This window comes from Nerophis lumbriciformis, linkage group LG31 (assembly GCF_033978685.3).
Source record: "Nerophis lumbriciformis linkage group LG31, RoL_Nlum_v2.1, whole genome shotgun sequence".
Lineage (NCBI taxonomy): Eukaryota > Metazoa > Chordata > Actinopteri > Syngnathiformes > Syngnathidae > Nerophis > Nerophis lumbriciformis.
Window position 1 is genome coordinate 10,755,001 of NC_084578.2, and position 23,307 is coordinate 10,778,307.

The window sequence follows — 23,307 nt, forward strand, 5'->3', positions numbered from 1 at the left end:
GAATGATCGAGGGCGAGTTCTTCGTTTCTTATGTGGGTTTATTGTTAGGCAGTTTCATTAACGTCCTCCCAGCGCGGTAACAACACACAACAACAGCAGTCACGTTTTCGTCTACCGTAAAGCAGTTTGTCTGCCGTAAACAGCAATGTTGTGACACTCTTAAACAGGACAATACTGCCATCTAGTGCATTTGATGAAAGCACTTTTGTGCGTGCCACACAGCAATGCATCATCAGAGAGGGTGTTCAGCATGGTTAGAAAAATAGTGACAGAGAATAGAACAAGGATGGACAATTCAACCCTTAACTCAACAAGTATATGTGTAAATAAATGAACACTGAAATTCAAGTATTCCTTTTATTTATATATATATATATATATATATATATATATATATATATATATATATATATATATATATATATATATATATATATATATATATATATATATATATATATATATATAATAAAATAAATATATATTTATAGCTAGAATTCACTGAAAGTCAAGTATTTCTTATATATATCTAAAAAAAATATATATATATACTGTATATATATAAGAAATACTTGACTTGGTGAATTCTAGCTGTAAATATACTCCTCCCCTCTTAACCACGCCCCCCCAACTACGCCCCCCTCCCCACCTCCCGAAATCGGAGGTCTCAAGGTTGGCAAGTATGCTCTATAGTCCGTAAAATCTGGTACAATCTACGTGTGATGTATTTGAAGTTGACCGACCACATTGACAGCATCGTACAGGCGCTCCAAAGCGACAGGTTTGCTGATGGAGGGGCACAGCTCGTCCAGCGACATCAATGTCTTGAGACCCTCAGCCGTGCAGTCCGCCACTATCCAGCCACAGTCGCGGGTACTGAAGGGGAAACCTCCCTGACAAAAAGAATTGTCATTTCCAATACATTTATCCAAACTCTTCAAATGCAAAGTCGGTGTTGAAAGAACCATGTAGTTGATATTGCACGTACCTTGTTTGTCTGTCTGTAGTACTTTTGGTAATCTGGGGGATTATCTGGAATCTATTGCAGGGGGAACCTTGGTCAAGTTTAAGTAGTCACACTTATTGTTTGGTACAGTATGTACAGTCCAACATGGATTTTAAAAGTCTTTGGGTGCATGGACTAAGTCTTTTCCCCTTGTGTTTCCCACAGTACAAAAACATGTACAGTATGTTGATTAAAGACTGTTAGTGTTAATGATTGCCTGTCTAGTAAATCAAGGATGAAAATGTACAGTTTACAGCAACGGGTGGAATGTTTTTCCTCACCTGCGTGACGGTGAGAAACTTGTGGGCACGTCCGAGACACTCGGCTAGTTCAGGGTCATCCTGGGCTCCTGCCTGAAAGACCCCGTCATAGGATTGATTTCAAGCAGTCACGCAAATTCAATCAGGACCCTCCAGACCAGTTTTTTTCAAACTTTTTTGAGCCGAGGCACATTTTTTGCGTTGAAAAAATGCGGAGGCACACCACCAGCAGAAATCATTAAAAAACGAAACTCAGTTGACAGTAAAAAGTCGTTGTCGCAATTGTTGGATATGACTTTAAAGCATAACCAAGCATGCATCACTATAGCTCTTGTCTCAAAGTAGGTGTACTGTCACCACCTGTCACATCACGCCCTGATTTATTTGGACTTTTTTGCTGTTTTTCTGTGTGTAGTGTTTTAGTTCTTGTTTTGCGCTCCTATTTTGGTGGCTTTTTCTCTTTTTTTGGTATTTTCCTTTAGCAGTTTCATGTCTTCCTTTGAGCGATATTTCCCGCATCTACTTTGTTTTAGCAATCAAGACTATTTCAGTTGTTTTTATCCTTCTTTGTGGGGACATTGTTGATTGTCATGTCATGTTCGGACGTAGATTGTGGACGCCGTCTTTGTGTGTGTGAAAAGCCGTAGATATTATGTGACTGGGCCGGCACGCAAAGGCAGTGCCTTCAAGGTTTATTGGCGCTCTGTACTTCTCCCTACGTCCGTCTACCACTCCGTATAGCGGCGTTTTAAACAGTCATAAATTTTACTTTTTGAAACCGATACCGATAATTTCTGATATTACATTTTAAAGCATTTATCAGCCGATAATATCGGGCTGCCGATATTATCGGACATCTCTACTGAATGCTGTTGAATAATGAAGCCGAGGCCCACTTGCGGCGCTGAAGTGAGTTTTGATGTTATTAACGTTTTATTATTCATAACCAGCCCACAAACCCTGTCAAAATCTCCCCAAACTTGTCCCATGTGTTTGTGCTGCAAAGTTATTGTAGGTTTTATGTTACGGGGCCGGTTATAAATAATAACACGTTAATAACATCAAAACGATGCCAGACTAAAAACTATTGCAGCACAAACGATTGGGACAAGTTTGGACAGATTTTGACATAGTTGGGGCGCTGGTTATGAATCATAACAGGTTAATTACTTCTTAACAACATAACAAATAAAACAAACAAAAAACAAAAAAAATTATAGTTAGACCAAACATTTTTGCAGCACAAAGGTATTGGGACAAGTTTGAGCAGATTTCGACATGGTTGGATATGGTATGACTTTTGGTATGAATAATAAAAGGTTAACATAAAAACTTTAATACAAAATTGGAGCACAAATGATTGGGACACGTTTGGGGAGATTTTCCACATGATTGGGGGGCTGGTTATGAATAATAACTCTTTAATCACACATTAATAACATATATATAAAATGTCAACATAAAAACAGTGAGGGTTTTTTGGATGACGTCGCTAGTCAGAAAATGTATTTTAGAATAACTTAAGTTATTTTACAGCACAGACGAATGTTAGTGTTATGTTAATATTTGCAATGATGATAGGGGCCAACTTGACACAGGTTAATTACCTGGCTTCGGAAGTATTCCCTTATTTTCCCCATACGGTAAGTGCCTAACTGTCATAACGGGGATTATGGGGTGTTTGTTTTCCCGAGATGCAACAATAGTTGGAGCGGACATGGCGTGAAGGTAAAGACATATTTATTTTAACACTGAAAAAAAGAACAAACTAAAGGCGCGCACAAGACGGAAGAAGAAACTTGGCTTTGAAAACAATCAACTAGCACTTGGGCAAAAGCTATGGACATGAAAACGAAAACACTTACTGAGACACAAAAATAGGCATGGAACTATGGTAACATGGGTAGCAGAAGTCATCAGAGGTAAACAGGGGTAACAGAGTTAATGTCGCCAGGCAGACTGCCTGGCAACTGAAAGCTTAAATAATACCGACATGATTAGTGACAGGCAGGCACGTGCACCCATAGGGCCCTATGGGTGCTTGAGCCCCTGCCCTTTTTTGCCTCGTCTTAAAAAGTGCCCTCTGCCTGTGTGTGTGTGTTGTTGTTTTTTTCTTTTTCTTTAAACAACAGTAATAAATTCCTGTCAGGGATGTAAAAAAACAAAACAAAAAAAACAGCGGTACAAAAACTCCACGTTTTCTTGTAATACCGGGTTGTTTAAGCCTGCCGCTTCCGCCAGAAAGAGAGAGAGAGGGCGAGTGAGTGAGTAAGTGAGAGGAGAGAGAGCCAACTGCGCCCCTGAGGAGGCGTGACAGTGGAGCAACTTGAACCTGTGAGTTATGGTCTAGTCGCCGTCCACTAATTCAGCATCTAATATGGGTAATATTTCAGAAAAACGCTGTATTATTCTATTATTCAGTGTGTCAGCTTCTGTTTTTGCCGGACGTCGGAGCACGGCGCATCAATTGAGCACGGCACATCAATTCCGCACAGAGCAGAGCGGATCGTGCGGGACAGGAAGTAGTGTACAAAATAAAAATAAAACACCGGGTTAATTTTCAAAATAAAATGCACTGTGTCTAATAATAAACCAGTGTTTTGTTGCGTTTCATGACTTCCAAGACTATGATAATGTGAATTAACTCATTATGACAATAATTTGTTGACACAAAAGAAATGGCAATCACTTTTACCTACAAAGGACACACAGCTAAGTAGTTAGCTTTCTATTAGCAAATTTAATTTTACATTAATTTCCATATTGTGTAAAGGACCAAAAAAAAAATGTCCTGCCCTTTTCTGACTTTGAGCCCCTGCCCCTCTATAATCATGTGCACGTCCCTGGTGACAGGTGCGCGAGTGCAAAACGTGATACAGGTGAAACTAATGAGTAGTCATGGAAACAAAACAAGCAAGAGTGCACAACCAGGAACTAAAAAGCGTCTAAAAAACAAACAGCACATGGCCAAACTAAAAAAAACATGATCAGCACAACAAAGGAAAATAAATATTTGGTGATGACAATCTGTCAACTCTCTTGTCTGCACGCATCAAATACAAACAAGTGAATGACACGGATCCTAAAATTGTCGTCACATTTATGCCACTAAGCCTGTTTTCTTTGCAGATTTCCACTGTCTGAAAGGTTAAAGTCGGCAAACTGCTAAAGCAACTGTCAAGTAGAAAAACAACACACTGTTTCCATCTGTCAAATGCAACACAACCAAATATACAATTTATGATTAAAACAGGGTTTCTGCAGGTATCAACAAATCTAATTTAATGCAAGTTACAAGTTTAAGGCCTATGGTGGTCAAAAGTGTATGTACACTTGTAAAGAACATAATGTCATGGCTGGGTTGAGTTTCCAATCATTTCTACAACTCTTATTTTTTTGTGATGGAGTGATTGGAGCACATACGTACTTGTTGGTCACAAAAAACATTCATGAAGTTTGGTTCTCTTATGAACTTATTATGGGTCTACTGATGTGGTTTCTGTTATTATTTTGGGAGAGTTCATTGACAATCATGATTTAATCAATTTAATTATAGTACTCGGTAAAAGGTTTATTTTTAAGGCCAAAAACAGATATTCACTTAGTATTACTTTCTTTAAAACATTTAATCAGTATTTTTTAACTTTAGAAAGTTACATGGTTGAAAATGATAATGATGCCAAAAAACATTTAAAAAAAAGATGGGAAGTCCTCAAAGGCTTATGTTGAAAGTGTAGTTATTTTTATAGATTATATGCTATCTGTTGTTGTATTCCCTCATTTTTAGTGACCTGAACATAATCTGAACTGTACATACATTTTTTTTTTGTTTTTTTTTGTTTTGAAAGTGTAATTTTGTTTATAGATTATATGCAATCTGTTGTGTTCCAAAATGTTTCTTTTTTTTTTTTCTCAGTGTACATGAATGAAGGTGTGTGTTGCTGGACCCGACTTGGACATTATCTGGACTGGACCTGGTTTAAAAAAAAACAACCTTTAAACGAAGCTAATTTCATTTACAACCGGGTCTGGTGAAGATAAGGTCCTTTCTTTCCTTTTTTTTTTTATTTTATTTTTTTATTATTTTTTTTTTTTTTATAGATAAGATAAATACATATTTTCTTGGATATAAGGGAAAGTAAAACAATATAAAAATAATTACATAAGGGAGAGAAAAAAGAAAAGTAATTAAATGAAAATGTTAGTGGACCAGCAGCACAAACAATCAAGTGTGCTTCAGGGACTGTGTTGTGTCCCTTGCAGAAGTGTTGTCCATGATGTGGGAACCAGAATATTGATAGCAGAAAGAAACAACCCCTTTTGTGTGAGTGGGTGTGTATGAGTGTGAATGGGGGAGGGAGGGGTTTTTTGGGGGGTTGATGCACTAGTCCAGGGGTCGGCAACCCGCGGCTCTAGCATGCGGCTCTTTAGCGCCGCCCTAGTGGCTCTCTGGAGCTTTTTAAAAAATGTATGAAAAATGGAAAAAGATGAGGGGAAAAACATTTCTTTTTTGTTTTAATATGGTTTATGTAGGAGGACAAACATGACACAAGCCTCCCTAATTGTTATAAAGCACACTGTTGATATTAAACATGCTTCATTGATTCGAGTATTTGGCGAGCGCTGTTTTGTCCTACTAATTTTGGCGGTCCTTGAACTCACCGTAGTTTGTTTACATGTATAACTTTCTCCGACTTTCTAGGACGTGTTTTATGCCACTTCTTTGTCTGTCTCATTTTGTCCACCAAACTTTTAACGTTGTGCATGAAAGGTGAGTTTTGTTGATGTTATTGACTTGTGTGGAGTGCTAATCAGACATATTTGGTTACTGCATGACTGCAAGCTAATCGATGCCAACATGCTATTTAGGCTAGCTATATGTACATATTGCATCATTATGCCTCATTTGTAGCTATATTTGAGGTCATTTAGTTTCCTTTAAGTCCTCTTAATTCAATTTATATCTCATGACACACTATCTGTATGTAATATGGCTTTTAATTTTTTGCGGCTCCAGACAGATTTGTTTTTGTATTTTTGGTCCAACATGGCTCTTTCAACATTTTGGGTTGCCGACCCCTGCACTAGTTGAAAGTGTATCGTGTGTTTTTTTCTATGTTGATTTAATAAAAAAATCAAATTAATTTAAAAAAAAGAACATAATGTCATGGCTGGGTTGAGTTTCCAATCATTTCTACAACTCTTATTTTTTTGTGATGGAGTGATTGGAGCACATACGTACTTGTTGGTCACAAAAAACATTCATGAAGTTTGGTTCTCTTATGAACTTATTATGGGTCTACTGAAAATGTGAGCAAATCTGCTGGGTCAAAAGTATACATACAGCAATGTTAATATTTGCTTACATGTCCCTTGGCAAGTTTCACTGCAATAAGGCGCTTTTGGTAGCCATCCACAAGCTTCTGGTTGAATTTTTGACCACTCCTCTTGACAAAATTGGTGTAAATTTGTTGGTTTTCTTTTAATGGACTTGTTTCTTCAGCATTGTCCACACGTTTAAGTCAAAACTTTGGGAAAGCCATTCTAAAACCTTCATTCTAGCCTGATTTAGGTGTTCCAACAGGACAATGACCCCTATCCTGAGTCGCATTCTGGGTGTGTGTGTGTGTGTGTGTGTGTTTGTGTGTGTGTGTGTGTGTGTGTGTGTATAAGCTGGCGGTTCCAGTTGCTCAGACCGAAACAAAGATCGTGAATGACTGACTTGAGGACTCACTCTGTTCATTTTTTTCTAATGTCAAATAAACGTGCTGAAAGCGATGCACAGAGTGAGACCTCTCGTATCTAGTTTGGAACACACAGCCGAAAACACACACATATGGAAATGTATCAAGTTCTTATTCTTTTATTGTTTAATTAACCGGCCCAGGTCTACAATTGTAAGAATTTTAACGCTCCTGGAGATCGTATTTAATGCTTTTTAATGTCACTTAAGACCTTAGTTTTCACTAAATCTATTTACCATCATGTATTTAAAAGATTGTGGGTCTGTGTGTAACGTTCCGTGACTAAAAAATCTATTTTTTCACTAAAACAGAATAGACCCAAGTGAGTTACCTCGAGGAAAGCCTGCACGGCGAAGCAAGTGTCCCAGAGCTGAGAGCCATTGGTGCCCTGTGAGGAGCAAAACCAGAGAAGTGCTGAAAATCATGTGAGCAAATGAATGTAGTCAGAGTTTATACAGCAAATCTTTCTAGTATGGAACACATTGGCAAAATATTTGCTCATACAGGAACCGTCAACCAGTTGATTTGATCATTGTACCCGATTTCATAACCTTGACCAGAGCACAGGTGTCAAACTCAGATCTCGCCCGCCATGTCATTTAATGTGGCCTGCCCACAATAATGACATTGTGGGCCACATAAATGACAGACCGCATAAAATGATTTGGTGGTCGACGTAAAATGAAGTGGATGGCCAAACAAAAAAAATTACGTAGCGGCCTACAATGAATGACATTGTGGGCCATATATAATAACGTGAAAAACATAAGATAATGTGGCGGGGCACATTAAACAAAGAGGAAGGTGTTGGGTCTGACCAGTCTTCCTCTCAGGGAATTAAAGTCACTGGTCAATCCCAAGTTCTTTCAGATGACATATACGTTGAGTAAGAAGGACCATCAAGACAGAATAGGAATATTATCAAGTTTTACTAAAGCTTTAGGAGACCAGTCCTACAGTCCGTTAATAGCGGCATCTAGAAGCGGTCTGAAAGCCAAACGGAAAGAGACAACTTATTGAATACGAAAAACAGCCCCTACCCTGCCCAGAAAGGAATACAGCCTCATTGTTCTAATACTAATAAGGTAGTGAAGTGAAGTGAATTATATTTGTATAGCGCTTTTCTCTAGTGACTCGAAGCACTTTACATAGTGAAACCCAATATCTAAGTTACATTTAAACCAGTGTGGGTGGCACTGGGAGCAGGTGGGTAAAGTGTCTTGCCCAAGGACACAACGGCAGTAACTAGGATGGCGGAAAGCGGGGATTGAATCTGGAACCCTCAAGTTGCCGGCACATCCGCTCGACCAACCGAGCTATACCGTCCCGGTAAAAAGGGAGTATGCTATACTCCCACATTCCAACCCCTTCAAGGTAAAGCACAGAGTTTACTTGCGGACATAAGATACAAGCAAAGACAGTACACACGGGAAAATATTAGCTGCTTTAAACATGACTATGAATAAAGAAAGAACTCTTAAAAATATATGCAGATAAAATGACATGGTGGACGACGTAAATGTGGCGGGCCGCTTAAAATAACAGGAAAACGAAAAAATTACGTTGCGGCCCACAATAAATAACATTGTGGGCCACGTAGACTATATTCCCGGGCGTGGCCACCGCTGCTGCTCACTGCTCCCCTCACCTCCCAGGGGGTGATCAAGGGTGATGGGTCAAATGCAGAGAATAATTTCGCCACACCTAGTGTGTGTGTGACAATAATTGGTACTTTAACTTTTTAACTTTAATAAATAATGTGACAGACCACATAATGTGGTCACGTAAAATAAAGTGGAGGGCCAGATAAAATGATATGGTGGGCGACGTTAAATGACGTGGCAGGCCGCCTAAAATAATATGGAGGAACACATAAAATGGCTCGGCGGTCCACATAAAATAATGTGACAAACATAAAATAACGTGGCAGGCCAGATAAAAAAACATAGTGGGTGACGTTAAATCAGTGCTTCTTGAGTTTGACACATGTTCTATAGAATTACTCTTATTGTGAACAATGAACCCATAGAAGCAATTTAGTTGTACCTCAACTTGTTTAAAGCAGCTAATATTTTCCCATGTGTACTCTTTTTGCTTGTATCTTATGTCCGCAAGTAAACTCTGTGCTTTACCTTGAAGGGGTTGGAATGTGGGAGTATAGCATACTCCCTTTTTACCTTATCAGTATTAGAACAATGAGGCTGTATTCCTTACTGGGCAGTGTGTGGGCTGTTTTCGTATTCATTAAGTTGTCTCTTTCCGTTTGGCTTCTAGATGCCGCTATTAACGGACTGTAGGACTGGTCTCCTAAAGCTTTAGTAAAAATTGATAATATTCCTATTCTGTCTTGATGGTCCTTTTTACTCAACATATATGTCATCTGAAAGAACTTGGGATTGACCAGTGACTTTAATTCCCTGAGAGGAAGACTGGTCAGACTTATGAACCATTGGTTGTGACTGAGCCCTCAACTTCAAACACTTGTATCTCAAATTAGCCTTGCCTAATCAATTTAAATGGTAGTTGGCATCGTTGGGACATTTGCTACACCAACCAATAGCAGGGATGCTTGTAACTCACATTTTTGCCTGCAACTTAGAGCATAAAAATTAGCCGAGAGACAGCTCTTATTTTGAAACTGAAATCTGTAATTATCATATTTATGTAATAACAGCAATTTTATGTAAAGACAACATTTTTGGGTTTTGCACAAAGATAAATTGCTTACCTGCATTTTCATGCCATCGAGTCCCAGCCTGGAACGCAGAAATGAATATAGTTAATAGTTGCATGATGCTTGATGTATAACATTTGTGATACAGTTGTGTAGCGGTTCAATTGTTGATATGTTAGACAAAACTAAAAATTCATACTAATGATGTGAACCAACTGAAAAGTAAAACTTAAAAAAAAAAACTGATGGTTTTGCTAATGAAAGCCGACTGACCAGAGGTAGTCGGGGATCCTGGACACGTGCTCCTGGAAGGCTGGAGAAGACGGACCGTCCACGGACCAGCGGACCAGCATGTTGATTGTCTTGGAAATCTGTGGCATGGAGACGATAAGGCAATATTATCTCAGTTTACTTTGAAATAAAAAAAATCTTTCTCAGGGTTATTTGTTGTTGTGCTTGTCTTAATTAATATTAAATTGTTTTGACAATAAAATCTCGTTTTTTATTGCAACATCTAAAAATGAGCTGATTATGGTAACTGTAAAGTCTCAATTACAAGTCCAAAGCGTTAGATGGCAGTAAAGTCCAATTTGTAGTGTGTCTCTGTCTGTTGCGCCCTACAAAGTGTTAACGCTGTGAGTATTGTACATATTACGCACCGGCTGTTTAATTCGGACATGCATCCCAGTTGTAGTTTTCATTAACAAATTTGAATGTGTCGAAACTACCATGAAATATCGCTAATGCTAACCAGTAGCATGTCAGTAGCAAAGCCAATGTACATTAGCATCGAGCTAGCACATTTTTGGAAAAGTGGATTCTTACTTTATTTACATGTTGGAGCATTTTTTGATTCAATTTTTTTTGTTTTTCATTGAAAATTTAATTTTACACGAACAGGTAACAGGTAGGACCGGCTGGATTTGTTCGGTGCCAAAAAAGTACCGGATTCAGTACCTAGTATACCGTATTTTTCGGACTATAAATCGCAGTTTTTTTTCCTAGTTTGGCCGGGGTTGCGACTTATACTCAGGAGCGACTTATGTGTGAAATTATTAACACATTACCGTAAAATATCAAATAATATTATTTAGCTCATTCACGTAAGAGACTAGACGTATAAGATTTCATGGGATTTAGCGATTAGGAGTGACAGGTTGTTTGGTAAACGTATAGCATGTTCTATATGTTATAGTTATTTGAATGACTTACCATAATATGTTACGTTAACATACCAGGCACGTTCTCAGTTGGTTATTTATGCCTCATATAACGTACACTTATTCAGCCTGTTGTTCACTATTCTTTATTTATTTTAAATTGCCTTTCAAATGTCTATTTTTTGTGTTGGATTTTATCAAATAAATTTCCCCAGAAAATGCGACTTATACTCCAGTGCGACTTATATATGTTTTTTTTCCTTCTTTATTATGCATTTTCGGCCGGTGCGACTTATACTCCGGAGCGACTTATACTTAATTTCAGCTTTAATCTAATATATACACACAACGAACTCATTCAAGCACACATCACACAAAGGATTTGCTGGAAGCAAAAAAAAACATATTTAAACCTCTAAAGGCTTAGTTGGCCACATGTGTGGACAGCACCTTTTAGCTCTTATTTCCAAAATTGTGTACACTACTAAATTGGGGTCTTATGGCCACTTATGTGGACACTTATACTGCCATCTGGTGGTGTCAGAAGAGTATAACATACAATGGAATTTGGAAAAAAAAAAGGGTAAAAATAAGAATTAGCATGTCACTAAACATGAAGTACCGTATTTTCCGCACTATAAAGCACACCGGATTATAAGGCGCACCTTCAATGAATAGCCTATTTTAAAACTTTGATCAAATATAAGGCGCATAAAATAGACGCTACAGTAGAGGCTGGGATTACGTTATGCATCCCGTAGTTGCGAGACCTGATGTGGCTCAATATTGGTCCATATATAAGGCGCACCGGATTATAAGGCGCACCGTCAGCTTTTGAGAAAATTGGAGGTTTTTAGGTGCGCCTTATAGTGCGGAAAATACGGTACACGTTTGTTACTTATGGACCAAGTACATCATATCAAAAGATGAGTCTTAGTTTTGATTCTAATTAGGGTCCAATAAGCCCAAATAGCAAAGAGAAATAAATAAAAAAAACATGTAAACAAACAGCTTGGGCCTTAAGAAGATATATTATGGTAGACGTTTAAAAGTTTAAGTTTCTTGAGATTTACCGGTCCAATGCTGATGCATTTTGTGAAGCGGTCATCAGCTTGAATGTGCTCATATAATTCTTTGACGGCCATTCCTCTCAGCGCGGCGCTGTGGTGAGCCTCATACACGTTTAGCACCACTACAAAGGAAAGTGCAACAGCAGTGAGTCACAATCACAAGACAACTGCTTGGGGGTATTCTGTGAAAAACACTTCAATCTAATCACATGAACTCATAATGCACAAAGGGCCTGATCTACTAAGATCCCAAATAAGTGCTAAATAGCGACAGCACAGTAAAAAAAAAATTGCACGTATTATTAATAGTTTGGGTTGTCTAGTGCACAATTGATAACAAGTGCAAAAGTGGTGCAGCCTGCCCTATTTAAATGAGGATTTTGCGGCTGCCACCATGGAGACACTCATTTACCTCCACATGTGGTGTTTTGCTATGTTGTTGAACATGCAGCACACTACTATTATCAGTAGGGGCACCTAACAATTCGACCTTGTTCCTGGGGTAACGATTAGATTCAGAATTGATTCCCGATTTAAACCGATTCTCGCAATGTATTATTTGGTATAATAATTATAATGAAACTTTTTCGAAACAGATTACAGGTTTGAAAAGCTCCTTCTGGATGGCCTAAAAACATTTAAAAAAAATTATTTTTATTTTAAAAAAATAATTAAAAAAGGTACATAGATTATTTAAAATGATGGATCAATTTATGGATGAATAAGAATCGCGATTCGGATGCGAATCGATTCTTTGGTTCACCCCTAATAATCTGCGCCACCTTATCCGGGTTATTAGAAGCACTCACATTAGAAACAATGGAGATAACTGCGATGGTGCGTTGGAATGATCCAGTCGCAAAAAAATGCATTTTACAAGAAGTTACAAAAAGCTATATTAATATATCTCCTACATGAAAAGAACAAACAACGGTTAAAAAAACAATGCAAACAGACACCAAAACTAATCAAATTAATAATTTTTTTGTGTCTGCTGGTTCCAAATCAACCCTTAAAGGGGATCTGCACTTTTTTTTGGAATTCTGTCAATCGTTCAAGATCATTATAAAAGACATGACGACGGATGTACTTTTAAAAAAATGCACTCTAACCCGTAAATAAACGTAAATAAAAGTCAGCTTACAACTGAGCCATTGGGAGGTCCTCTATTCCGCACATTAAACCCAATAAATAAACATCCAAAATCCACTACCAATACTCCATTTACATTTTGTGACAAGTATTAGTGATGTTGTTATTATAAGCGCTAACGCAGATAAACTATTCATAGCGACGCCGTGATCACGAGCTTGTGTGGGTATGTCGACATCATCGAGTGGTAAGTTGCTTCCTCGCTCCCTTGCTTGTGCAAGTTTATTGTCGATCATAAATCATGACTCTCACCTGGATAGTACAAGGATGAGGACGTATTCCGACAAGTTGGTACACTTTGACAGCCAATTTAGACCCGTAAATGGCGGGAACGACACGAAAAGACGTTTCGTTCTTTGCAAGGATTATGAATCATTCTTCATCTAAACATGAATATGACAAGATTTTGTCAGTCGGCATCCTAATGACAGCAGGCATTGTACAGTAAGTGATGTTTTATTATGTTTGTTGGCTCTCATGAAGTCTCCAGTGAGTAATAATCGGTAATGTTGTAAAAAAAAAAAAAAAAGGTGAACGTTGTGATGCGTTTTTATAATGAATGCGCCTCGACACACAAGCTTAGCATATCAAGTTTCAATGTGTTTTAATAGAAAGAAACCTTTAGAACAGGGGTGTCAAACGTAAGGCCCGTGGGCTTGATCAGGCCCGAGAACAGGTTTTATCCGGCCCGCGGGATGAGTTTGCTAAGTATAAAAATGAGCCGAAATTTTGGAATAAAAGAAACTGCTGTTCTAAATGTGTCCACTAAATGTCCCAATAGCAGTTGTTTGTATCTTTGTAGTTCACCAGTCAAGGAAAATGAGCAAACTACATATACTGTATAACATCCTGTAATTTGATTTTTTTTTTTTTATCTTCATTGATTGAAAATTAACACCAATGATTTGACTGATGAACATTATTACATAATTTATTCAGAAAGTACAAATAAGGTCAAATAAAGGTAGAATACTATCAACCACAACATGTAAGTATAAAAAAAAAACAACATTATGATTTGTGCATTTTCAGAATGCGTTTCTTCTATTTTTAAACAAAGAAAACAATCTGAAGTTGTCTCAGTGGCCTAGTGGTTAGAGTGTCCGCCCTGAGAGCGGTAGGTTGTGAGTTCAAACCCTGGCCGAGTCATACCAAAGACTATAAAAATGGGACCCATTACCTCCCTGCTTGACACTCAGCATCAAGGGTTGGAATTGGGGGTTAAATCACCAAAAAGGATTCCCGGGCGCGGCCACCGCTGCTGCTCACTGCTCCCTTCACCTCCCAGCGGGTGAACAAGGGGATGGGTCAAATGCAGAGGGCAAATTTCCCCACACCTAGTGTGTGTGTGACAATCATTGGTACTTTAACTTAACTTTATTTTTAAGTTATCGTGCCGTGATTTTACCAGTCCGGCGCACTTGGGAGTAGATTTTTCTCCATGTGGCCCCCCGATCTAAAATGAGTTCGGCACCCCTGCTTTAGTAGAACAGGCCCAAAGTGTTTCCACAGTCAGGTTTCAGTTAAATTAGACATTCCAATCAGAGAAGCAAAATGTCACCATACTTACTGTAAGAGACAGTCAGAAGTGTGCTTTGAGGTGTGTATAAATCACACGCTGCCACATTGCTCCTCTGAGCTGGCCAGTCAATGCTCGCATAGTCCTGGACATAAAGCTCCTAGTGACAAAAAAGGAATAATAAGAAATATTAACATAAGCAATAATGTACTGAGCAATCAAAACAAAATGTTAATTTACACAGTACGTAAGGTGTGGTCTGCCCTTAAATTAGGTTCAAACGTGGTTGCATGCTGTACATGTAACAAACAACGCAGAAGAGAAAGTGAAACTAAAGAAAAGGCTTAGTTCAACCACAAGTCTGTCTTCCAGTCCTGACGTTATGACGCCTCCTAGTGGAACATAGAACCATGGCACCTGTCTGAGGCCGAGGACCAGGGCGTCCTCCTCGGCGGCGAGTCGGACGGCGTAGCAGTAGCTCATGGGAAGGTACACCTGGCGACAGTGGCACCACAGCGTCGAGGGGTGAGCCGGCATCCAAGTGGGGAGCAACCTGTCACAATGCCAACATGGAAAGAACCGTACACGCAGTTAGGATGTTTTCAATTCTACACGTGGGAAATGATTGCTTGTTCTCTGGATGCAGAGTGTATCCTAAAACTATTTCTTTACCCGAACCCGGGGGTCAGCAAACCGTGTATGGCGTCACATTAGTGCCAAAAATCCGAGCGCATAAAAACTGTTATCGCGCGCTAATTCTCCACTTCGTGCGCGCGCGACACCCTTTTGCGCGAGCGTGGTGCCTTTTTGCGCGCGTGCGGTGCCTTTCTGTGCACGCGCGGTGCCTTTTTGCGCGCGCGCTGTGCCTTTCTGCGCGCGCGCGACGCCTTTCTGCGCGCTCTCTGTGTACTCCTGGCACCTCTCCTCGCGCTGTCATGTTTTTTTTTGGCACTTTGGGGGCGGGTATGCTTAGACGGCCCCTTCTTTCTGATTGGCTGTGAGCATTTTTCATATGACCAATCATTCTCCAGTGTAGCAACGTTGTAGCCATCTTACCTCGGACATCTAGCCTCAATCATTACATTGATGTCAATGGTACATGTACTAATTAAATTACCATAACTTGCTCGATTTTCGACCAATTTACAAACGGTTTGCCTTGTTACAAATCTTATTACATGTAGATATGACATAAGATGCTGTACCTGTTGAAATTACCTCTTTCAATTTAAAAAAAAAAATGACTTAATTGTGCAACATAGTTGTGTAGGGTCAGTGTTAGTCAGTTCTCTGATTATTTTAAACTGTTTCAGAATACATTATTAAAAGCTATTTTTAACATTTTAAAAACAAAATTCAAAGATTATTTCATTAATTGTATGGCTGAATCAAAAGAAATTCCATAAATTAGAAAACAAATGTTCAAGAAGAAGTGAAAATATAAAACAATGTTATGGTTGGATGTTATTGCTGGTGGACCAGTTCTGGCTGAAAGATGTGATTATGGTGTTTGTTGTCTTATTATTTATTTGGGTCACATTTTGTATTACCCTGTATTGTGTTTATGTGGTATGAAATAACCTTCATCAGCGCGCAACATTTTTTTATCCACTTCTTCCTCCGTAAATCTTGATACATATTGACGATGACCCGCCCTGCTATACTTCTGATTGGCTCTGAGCATTTTTCAGCATTTTTCGCCTGACCAATCAGAAAGAAGGGGCCGTCTAAGCATACCCGCCCCCAAAGTGCCAAAAAGAAACATGACAGCGCGAGGAGAGATGCCAGGAGTACACAGAGAGCGCGCAGAAAGGTGTCGCGCGCGCGCAGAAAGGCACCGCGCGCGCGCAAAAAGGCACCGCGCGCGCACAGAAAGGCACCACGCGCGCGCAAAAGGGTGTCGCGCGCGCACGAAGTATGGCGTCACATTAGTGCCAAAAATCCGAGCGCATAAAAACTGTTATCGCGCGCTGATTCTCCACTTCGTGCGCGCGCGCGACACCCTTTTGCGCGCGCGTGGTGCCTTTCTGTGCGCGCGCAGTGCCTTTCTGCGCGCGCACAGAAAGGCACCGCAAAAGGGTGTCGCGCGCGCACGAAGTGGAGAATCAGCGCGCGATAACAGTTTTTATGCGCTTGGATTTTTGGCACTAATGTGACGCCATACCCGTGGCTCTTTAGTGCAGCCCTAGTGGCTCCCTGGAGCATTTATAAAAAAGGATTGAAATAGGAAAAAGATGGGGGAAAAATATTTTCTTTGTTTTAGTATGGTTTTTGTTTGAGGACAAACATGACACCAACCTTCCCAATTGTTAGAAAGCCCACTGTTTAAAGGGGAACATTATCACCAGACCTATGTAAGCGTCAATATATACCTTGATGTTGCAGAAAAAAGACCATATATTTTTTTAACCGATTTCCAAACTCTAAATGGGTGAATTTTGGCGAATTAAACGCCTTTCTATTATTCGCTCTCATCGGGAAGCAATCCGCCATTTTCTCAAACACATTACAAACACCGAGTCAAATCAGCTCTGTTATTTTCCGTTTTTTCGACTGTTTTCCGTACCTTGGAGACATCATGCCTCGTCGGTGTGTTGTCGGAGGGTGTAACAACACGAACAGGGACGGATTCAAGTTGCACCAGTGGCCCAAAGATGCGAAAGTGGCAAGAAATTGGAGGTTTGTTCCGCACACTTTACCGACGAAAGCTATGCTACGACAGAGATGGCAAGAATGTGTGGATATCCTGCGACACTCAAAGCAGATGCATTTCCAACTGGACTGGACAGATCAGCTTTCACGAAAAGAGAGCGGATGAGGGTATGTCTACAGAATATATTAGTTGATGTAAATTGGGCTGTCTGCACTCTCAAAGTGCATGTTGTTGCCAAATGTATTTCATATGCTGTAAACCTAGTTCATAGTTGTTAGTTTCCTTTAATGCCAAACAAACACATACCAATCGTTGGTTAGAAGGCGATCGCCGAATTCGTCCTCGCTTTCTCCCGTGTCGCTGGCTGTCGTGTCGTTTTCGTCGGTTTCGCTTGCATACGGTTCAAACCGATATGGCTCAATAGCTTCAGTTTCTTCTTCAATTTCGTTTTCGCTACCTGCCTCCACACTACAACCATCCGTTTCAATACATGAATCGCTTAAGCCGCTGAAATCCGAGTCTGAATCCGAGCTAATGTCGCTATAGCTTGCTGTTCTATCCGCCATGTTTGTTTGTATTGGCATCACTGTGTGACGTCACAGTAAAATGGACGGGTGTATATAACGATGGTTAAAATCAGGCACTTTGAAGCTTTTTTTAGGGATATTGCGTGATGGGTAAAATTTTGAAAAAAACTTCGAAAAATAAAATAAGCCACTGGGAACTGATTTTTAATGGTTTTAACCCTTCTGAAATTGTGATAATGTTCCCCTTTAATATGTTTGTGTGTATGCTTCACTGATGAGAGTATTTGCTGAACATCGTTTTGTCCCACTAATTTCAGCGGTTCTTGAACTCACCATAGTGTGGACTGTGATTATGCATAATCTTGTGAAACAAAACACCAGATAATGTCTGCTAATAGGTGCCATTTTCTTGTCCTTATACACACACCATAATAATATTAGTATGTTGAAGCAGTACATCTTACTACGGTAGCAGTAATGCTCCGACAATCGATCAAGCGGTGCGACTTCGTAGCTTACCAAAGTCGTACTAAACCATTTTGTCAGAGTTTTGAGTGCCGTGTCGAATGTTCTATTTTCTCAATGGAACATTTGAAGTATTGGCTCGCTGGCATCAACTTGCAGACTACACGAATCTCTCATGTGTGACACTTATGATTACAACATGTACCAAATAAAATAGCTTTGAGGTCTGTAAGCACAACCAGAATTATTCCGTACATTAAGCGCACTGGGTTATAAGGCGCACTGTCGATTTTTGAGAAAATGAAAGGATTTTAAGTGCGCACTATAATCCGAAAAAGACGCTAACATTATTTTTTTAGGCAGTTTAGTACCTTTTTTAATTAATTAGTACCACGGTACTTTATTAGTACCGGTGTACCATACAATCCTAAAACATACATGTTTTTCTTAGGCTTTTTACAATTTTTAATAATTACACAAAAAATATCAATCCTTTGTTTTAAGATTTGTTCGAAACATATATTAATGTTTGGGTGTCAAGAGTGGCTTCATGCTTTTTAGTGTGGTTCCTAAGATGAATGATGAATGTATGTAAAATAACATTACCACATCTCTGGTAGCAGCGTGTTCATTCCGTCCCAGCTGTAGGTATTGAGAATGGCCAGCCAGAATTTCCCCCATGAAGGGATCCCAACTGCACCACCTGTGCAAAAATGATTTTTTGATACAAAGTAATGCAAAATGGATAATGTACATAACTACTGGCGCAATAGACGAGTAGTTGAATCCATTTTCTATCGATCTACACAAAATTATTCGAACCTTTGCTGTGTAGGTTGTTCCTCGCTCGAACCATATCTGGGTCATCTGGACCGACACCCAGAATCCTTAGCGAGGTGTAGCTCAGAGCCGTGCCAAATACTGTTGACTTATCTTCAATATGTCTGCCAAGAAATAATGCATATGTTATCATGGCATGAGCTCACTGAAACAAAGAAGAGTTAGCAGTGGCAGATGCTTTGTTGTTGCTCGGAAATCGGACTATAGAGTGTTTGTGCAAGGGTTGTGCCGATCAATCGGCCACCAGTCAGTATCGGCTGATTTCCGTGAAAAAGTATGTGATCGGTAGTTGCCGATTAATGCCTGGCAATGCCGATCACACGCGACTATTTGCTCTGGTTGCCAAGTGGCTAGCAGCTGACTACGTGTCTCCATACACAGTGTGGAGCCGCTCCCCTAAAATAGTAATTACCACCTCCATTACAGCAAATAAACTGCATTTCTTAGTATTTTAAGTATCATTATCATGCTAATAGCTAAGATAACCTAGCTTTATACAACACCAAGAAATAAGTGGTTAGTAAAGTTCAAGAAGTGTAAATGGAACCATATTATACCAGAGAGTAAGCAGTTATTAACATAAGATTAATAAATAGATTATTAAGAGTCTAGAGCAGGGGTGTCCAAACTACGGTCCGACCTGCTGACGTCTTTAATTTGGCTCGCGAAACGTCATGAGTTTTGCACAGTTTTGCATTTTCCCATCATGCTTTGTAATGGATTTAAATATGTGTAATTTTTGGATATTTTATGGTAAATATATTTTTTTTATAATGTCCACAAAGTTCAGTGAGCAGGTTGTGTTACATGTGACCCTGTCTGTTGACATTTTGTGTTGGTAGGATTTATTTATTTATTTTGCACCTTGACCAGGGAAGGTTGTTTGCAATAGGGCATGCATCTCTCTGTGGGCAATATTCCTAAATAAGGAATATTTCCCGCAGAGAGATTGCATTCATTTTAAAACACTTTCTTTGTCATTGCCATTCTGTCGCCATCAAGTGGACAATGTGAATAATTTAGTCAATGACCTTTGATTATGCTCTGAACATACGGTACTTGTATGCCCTAATGCAAACAACCTTCCCTAGTCATGGTGAAAAATGATTAAATAAATCCTACCAACACAAAATGTCAACAGACATGGTCACATGTAACACAACCTGCTCACTGATCTTTGTGGATATTATAAAAAATGTATATTTACCATAAAATATCCAAAAATTACACATATTCAAATCCATTAAAAAGCATGATGAGAAAATGCCAAACACTCTCCACACATAGCCATGTTTGGCGCATTTTAGCTGCTTGATATTTCTGACTGATTACAAAACTTTAAAGAGGTTGTCACAGAAGCAAACAAGGTAGAAGTCAAACTTTCACAGATTGTAAATATCCAATTGTATTAATTATATATATCCATTATATTAATAAAATATGTACACACATATATGTGTAGGCTATGTGTGTGTATATATATATATATATATATATATATATATATATATATATATATATATATATATATATATATATATATATATATATATATATATATATATAGTTACTTCTCAACATACATACATACATTTACTGTGTGTATATATATATATATATATATATATATATATATATATATATATATATATATATATATATATATATTGTTACTTCTCAACATACATACATATACTGTGTGTGTATGTATGTATGTATGTATGTATGTATGTATGTATATATATATATATATATATGGCAAGTGATCAGTAGACCTGGGAAACACAAATGTAACCACGTGACATGCTATTCTTTTATGATAGACGTACATTAGAACCTCCATTTACGAAAACCTCCATTTACGAAAACCTCTATTTGCAAACTTTTTGATTTACCGTATTTTTCGGACTATAAGTTGCAATTTTTTTTCATAGTTTTCATAGTGTATATATATATATATATATATATATATATATATATATATATATATATATATATATATATATATATATATTATACATTAAGTTGTGTACTGTCAGTACATGACATGTAAGAGGAGGATCAGATCGATCCATAAATTGGTGGTGTCAATATAAAGGGTAGATGTATTTTATTTTCAGCACGGTGGCAGAGGGGTTAGTGCATCTGCCTCACAATACGAAGGTCCTGAGTAGTCTTGGGTTCGATCCCGGGCTCGGGATCTTTCTGTGTGGAGTTTGCATGTTCTCCCCGTGACTGCGTGGGTTCCCTCCGGGTACTCCGGCTTCCTCCCACCTTCAAAGACATGCACCTGGGGATAAGTTGATTGGCAACACTAAATTGGCCCTAGTGTGTGAATGTGAGTGTGAAAGTTTTCTGTCTATATGTGTTGGCCCTGCGATGAGGTGGCGACTTGTTCAGGGTGTACCCCGCCTTCCGCCCGATTGTAGCTGAGATAGGCTCCAGCGCCCCCCGCGACCCCAAAAGGGAATAAGCGGTAGAAAATGGATGGATGGATGGATGTATTTTATTTTATTTTTTGTTGTTTTTGTTAATGTTTACAAACACAGGGAAAAATTCCCTGGACACAGGAGGAATTTGAGGGCAACCTAAGGATTTTACTGAGTAATAAAAATACATATTAGTTTTTAATTTTGTTTCATTATTGTGTACTGTTGACTTTGTTTTGCTCAAACAATTGTGTGTAATAAAATAGAATAGGGAACTAGTTTAAATATTGTGTTGATATTGTTAAACTGTCAATAGCACTCACCATTAATACATTTTAAAATGTACAGTTAATGCATGTGATTCGTATTGGAATCGGTATCGGTCAATCTCACTCATGGATGATCGGTGTAATTTGTATACAATGCAAATGGATAAAAAAAAAAAGACAAACATTGTGTTTCCTTACAGGCCCCAGCCTCCGTCTGGAAGCTGAACAGAGCGCAAGTATCGAATCATCTCCAACTTCCAAGCCTCGTGCAGAGGGATCTTAGCTATATGGCAAGTGATCAGTAGACCTGGGAAACACAAACGTAACCACATGACATGCTATTTTTTATGATAGAAGTACAGTAGAACCTCCATTTACAAAAACCTCTATTTGTGAACTTTTTGATTTACCGTATTTTTCTGACTATAAGTCGCAGTTTTTTTCATAGTTTGGCCGGGGGTGCGACTTATACTCAGGAGCGACTTATGTGTGGAATTATTAACACATTAAGGTAAAATATCAAATAATATTACTCATTCACGTAAGAGACTAGCCGTATAAGATTTCATGGGATTTACCGATTAGGAGTGACAGATTGTTTGGTAAACGTATAGCATGTTCTATATGTTATAGTTATTTGAATGACTCTTACCATAATATGTTACGTTAACACATACTTGCCAACCTTGAGACCTCCGATTTCGGGAGGGGGGTGGGGGTGGGCGGGGCCGGGGTGGGACGGGGGCGTGGCTGGGGGCGTGGTTGGGGGCATGGCTAAAAGGGGAGGAGTATATTTACAGCTAGAATTCACCAAGTCAAGTATTTCATATATATATATATATATATATATATATATATATATATATATATATATATATATATATGTATATATATATATATATATATCTATATATATATATATAAGAAATACTTGACGTTCAGTGAATTCTAGCTATATATATATACATATATATATATATATATATATATATATATATATATATATATTTATTTTATTATATAAATAAATAAATATATAAATGATAAATGGGTTGTACTTGTATAGCGCTTTTCTACCTTCAAGGTACTCAAAGCGCTTTGACACTACTTCCACATTTACCCATTCACACACACATTCACACACTGATGGAGGGAGCTGCCATGCAAGGCGCTAACCAGCACCCATCAGGAGCAAGGGTGAAGTGTCTTGCTCAGGACACAACGGACATGACGAGGTTGGTACTAGGTGGGGATTGAACCAGGGACCCTTGGGTTGCGCACGGCCACTCTCCCACTGCGCCACGCCGTCCCTATATATATATATATATATATATATTTATTTTATTATATGTATATATATATATATATATATATACGTATATACATCTATTTTATTATACATATATATATATATATATATATATATATATATAATAAATACTTGAATTTCAGTGTTCATTTATTTACACATATACACACACATAACACTCATCTACTCATTGTTGAGTTAAGGGTTGAATTGTCCATCCTTGTTCTATT

At 38.5% G+C, this 23,307-nt stretch overlaps 1 protein-coding gene across 2 annotated transcripts in view; it reads right to left on the reverse strand.

The window, feature by feature from the left end:
- lss (lanosterol synthase (2,3-oxidosqualene-lanosterol cyclase)) overlaps positions 1-23,307 on the reverse strand; it is a 48,432-nt gene that overhangs the window by 15,429 nt on the left and 9,696 nt on the right. For both annotated transcript variants that reach the window (XM_061926315.1, XM_061926314.1), the window contains exons 4-15: positions 21,967-22,075; positions 19,053-19,174; positions 18,837-18,933; positions 15,003-15,138; positions 14,637-14,745; positions 11,918-12,036; positions 9,958-10,055; positions 9,739-9,766; positions 7,342-7,398; positions 1,288-1,359; positions 989-1,039; positions 744-893 (exon numbers count right to left, since the gene is read on the reverse strand). In XM_061926315.1, coding sequence (XP_061782299.1) covers positions 744-893; positions 989-1,039; positions 1,288-1,359; positions 7,342-7,398; positions 9,739-9,766; positions 9,958-10,055; positions 11,918-12,036; positions 14,637-14,745; positions 15,003-15,138; positions 18,837-18,933; positions 19,053-19,174; positions 21,967-22,075 — 1,148 coding nt within the window. The remainder of the gene's footprint in view (positions 1-743; positions 894-988; positions 1,040-1,287; positions 1,360-7,341; positions 7,399-9,738; positions 9,767-9,957; positions 10,056-11,917; positions 12,037-14,636; positions 14,746-15,002; positions 15,139-18,836; positions 18,934-19,052; positions 19,175-21,966; positions 22,076-23,307) is intronic.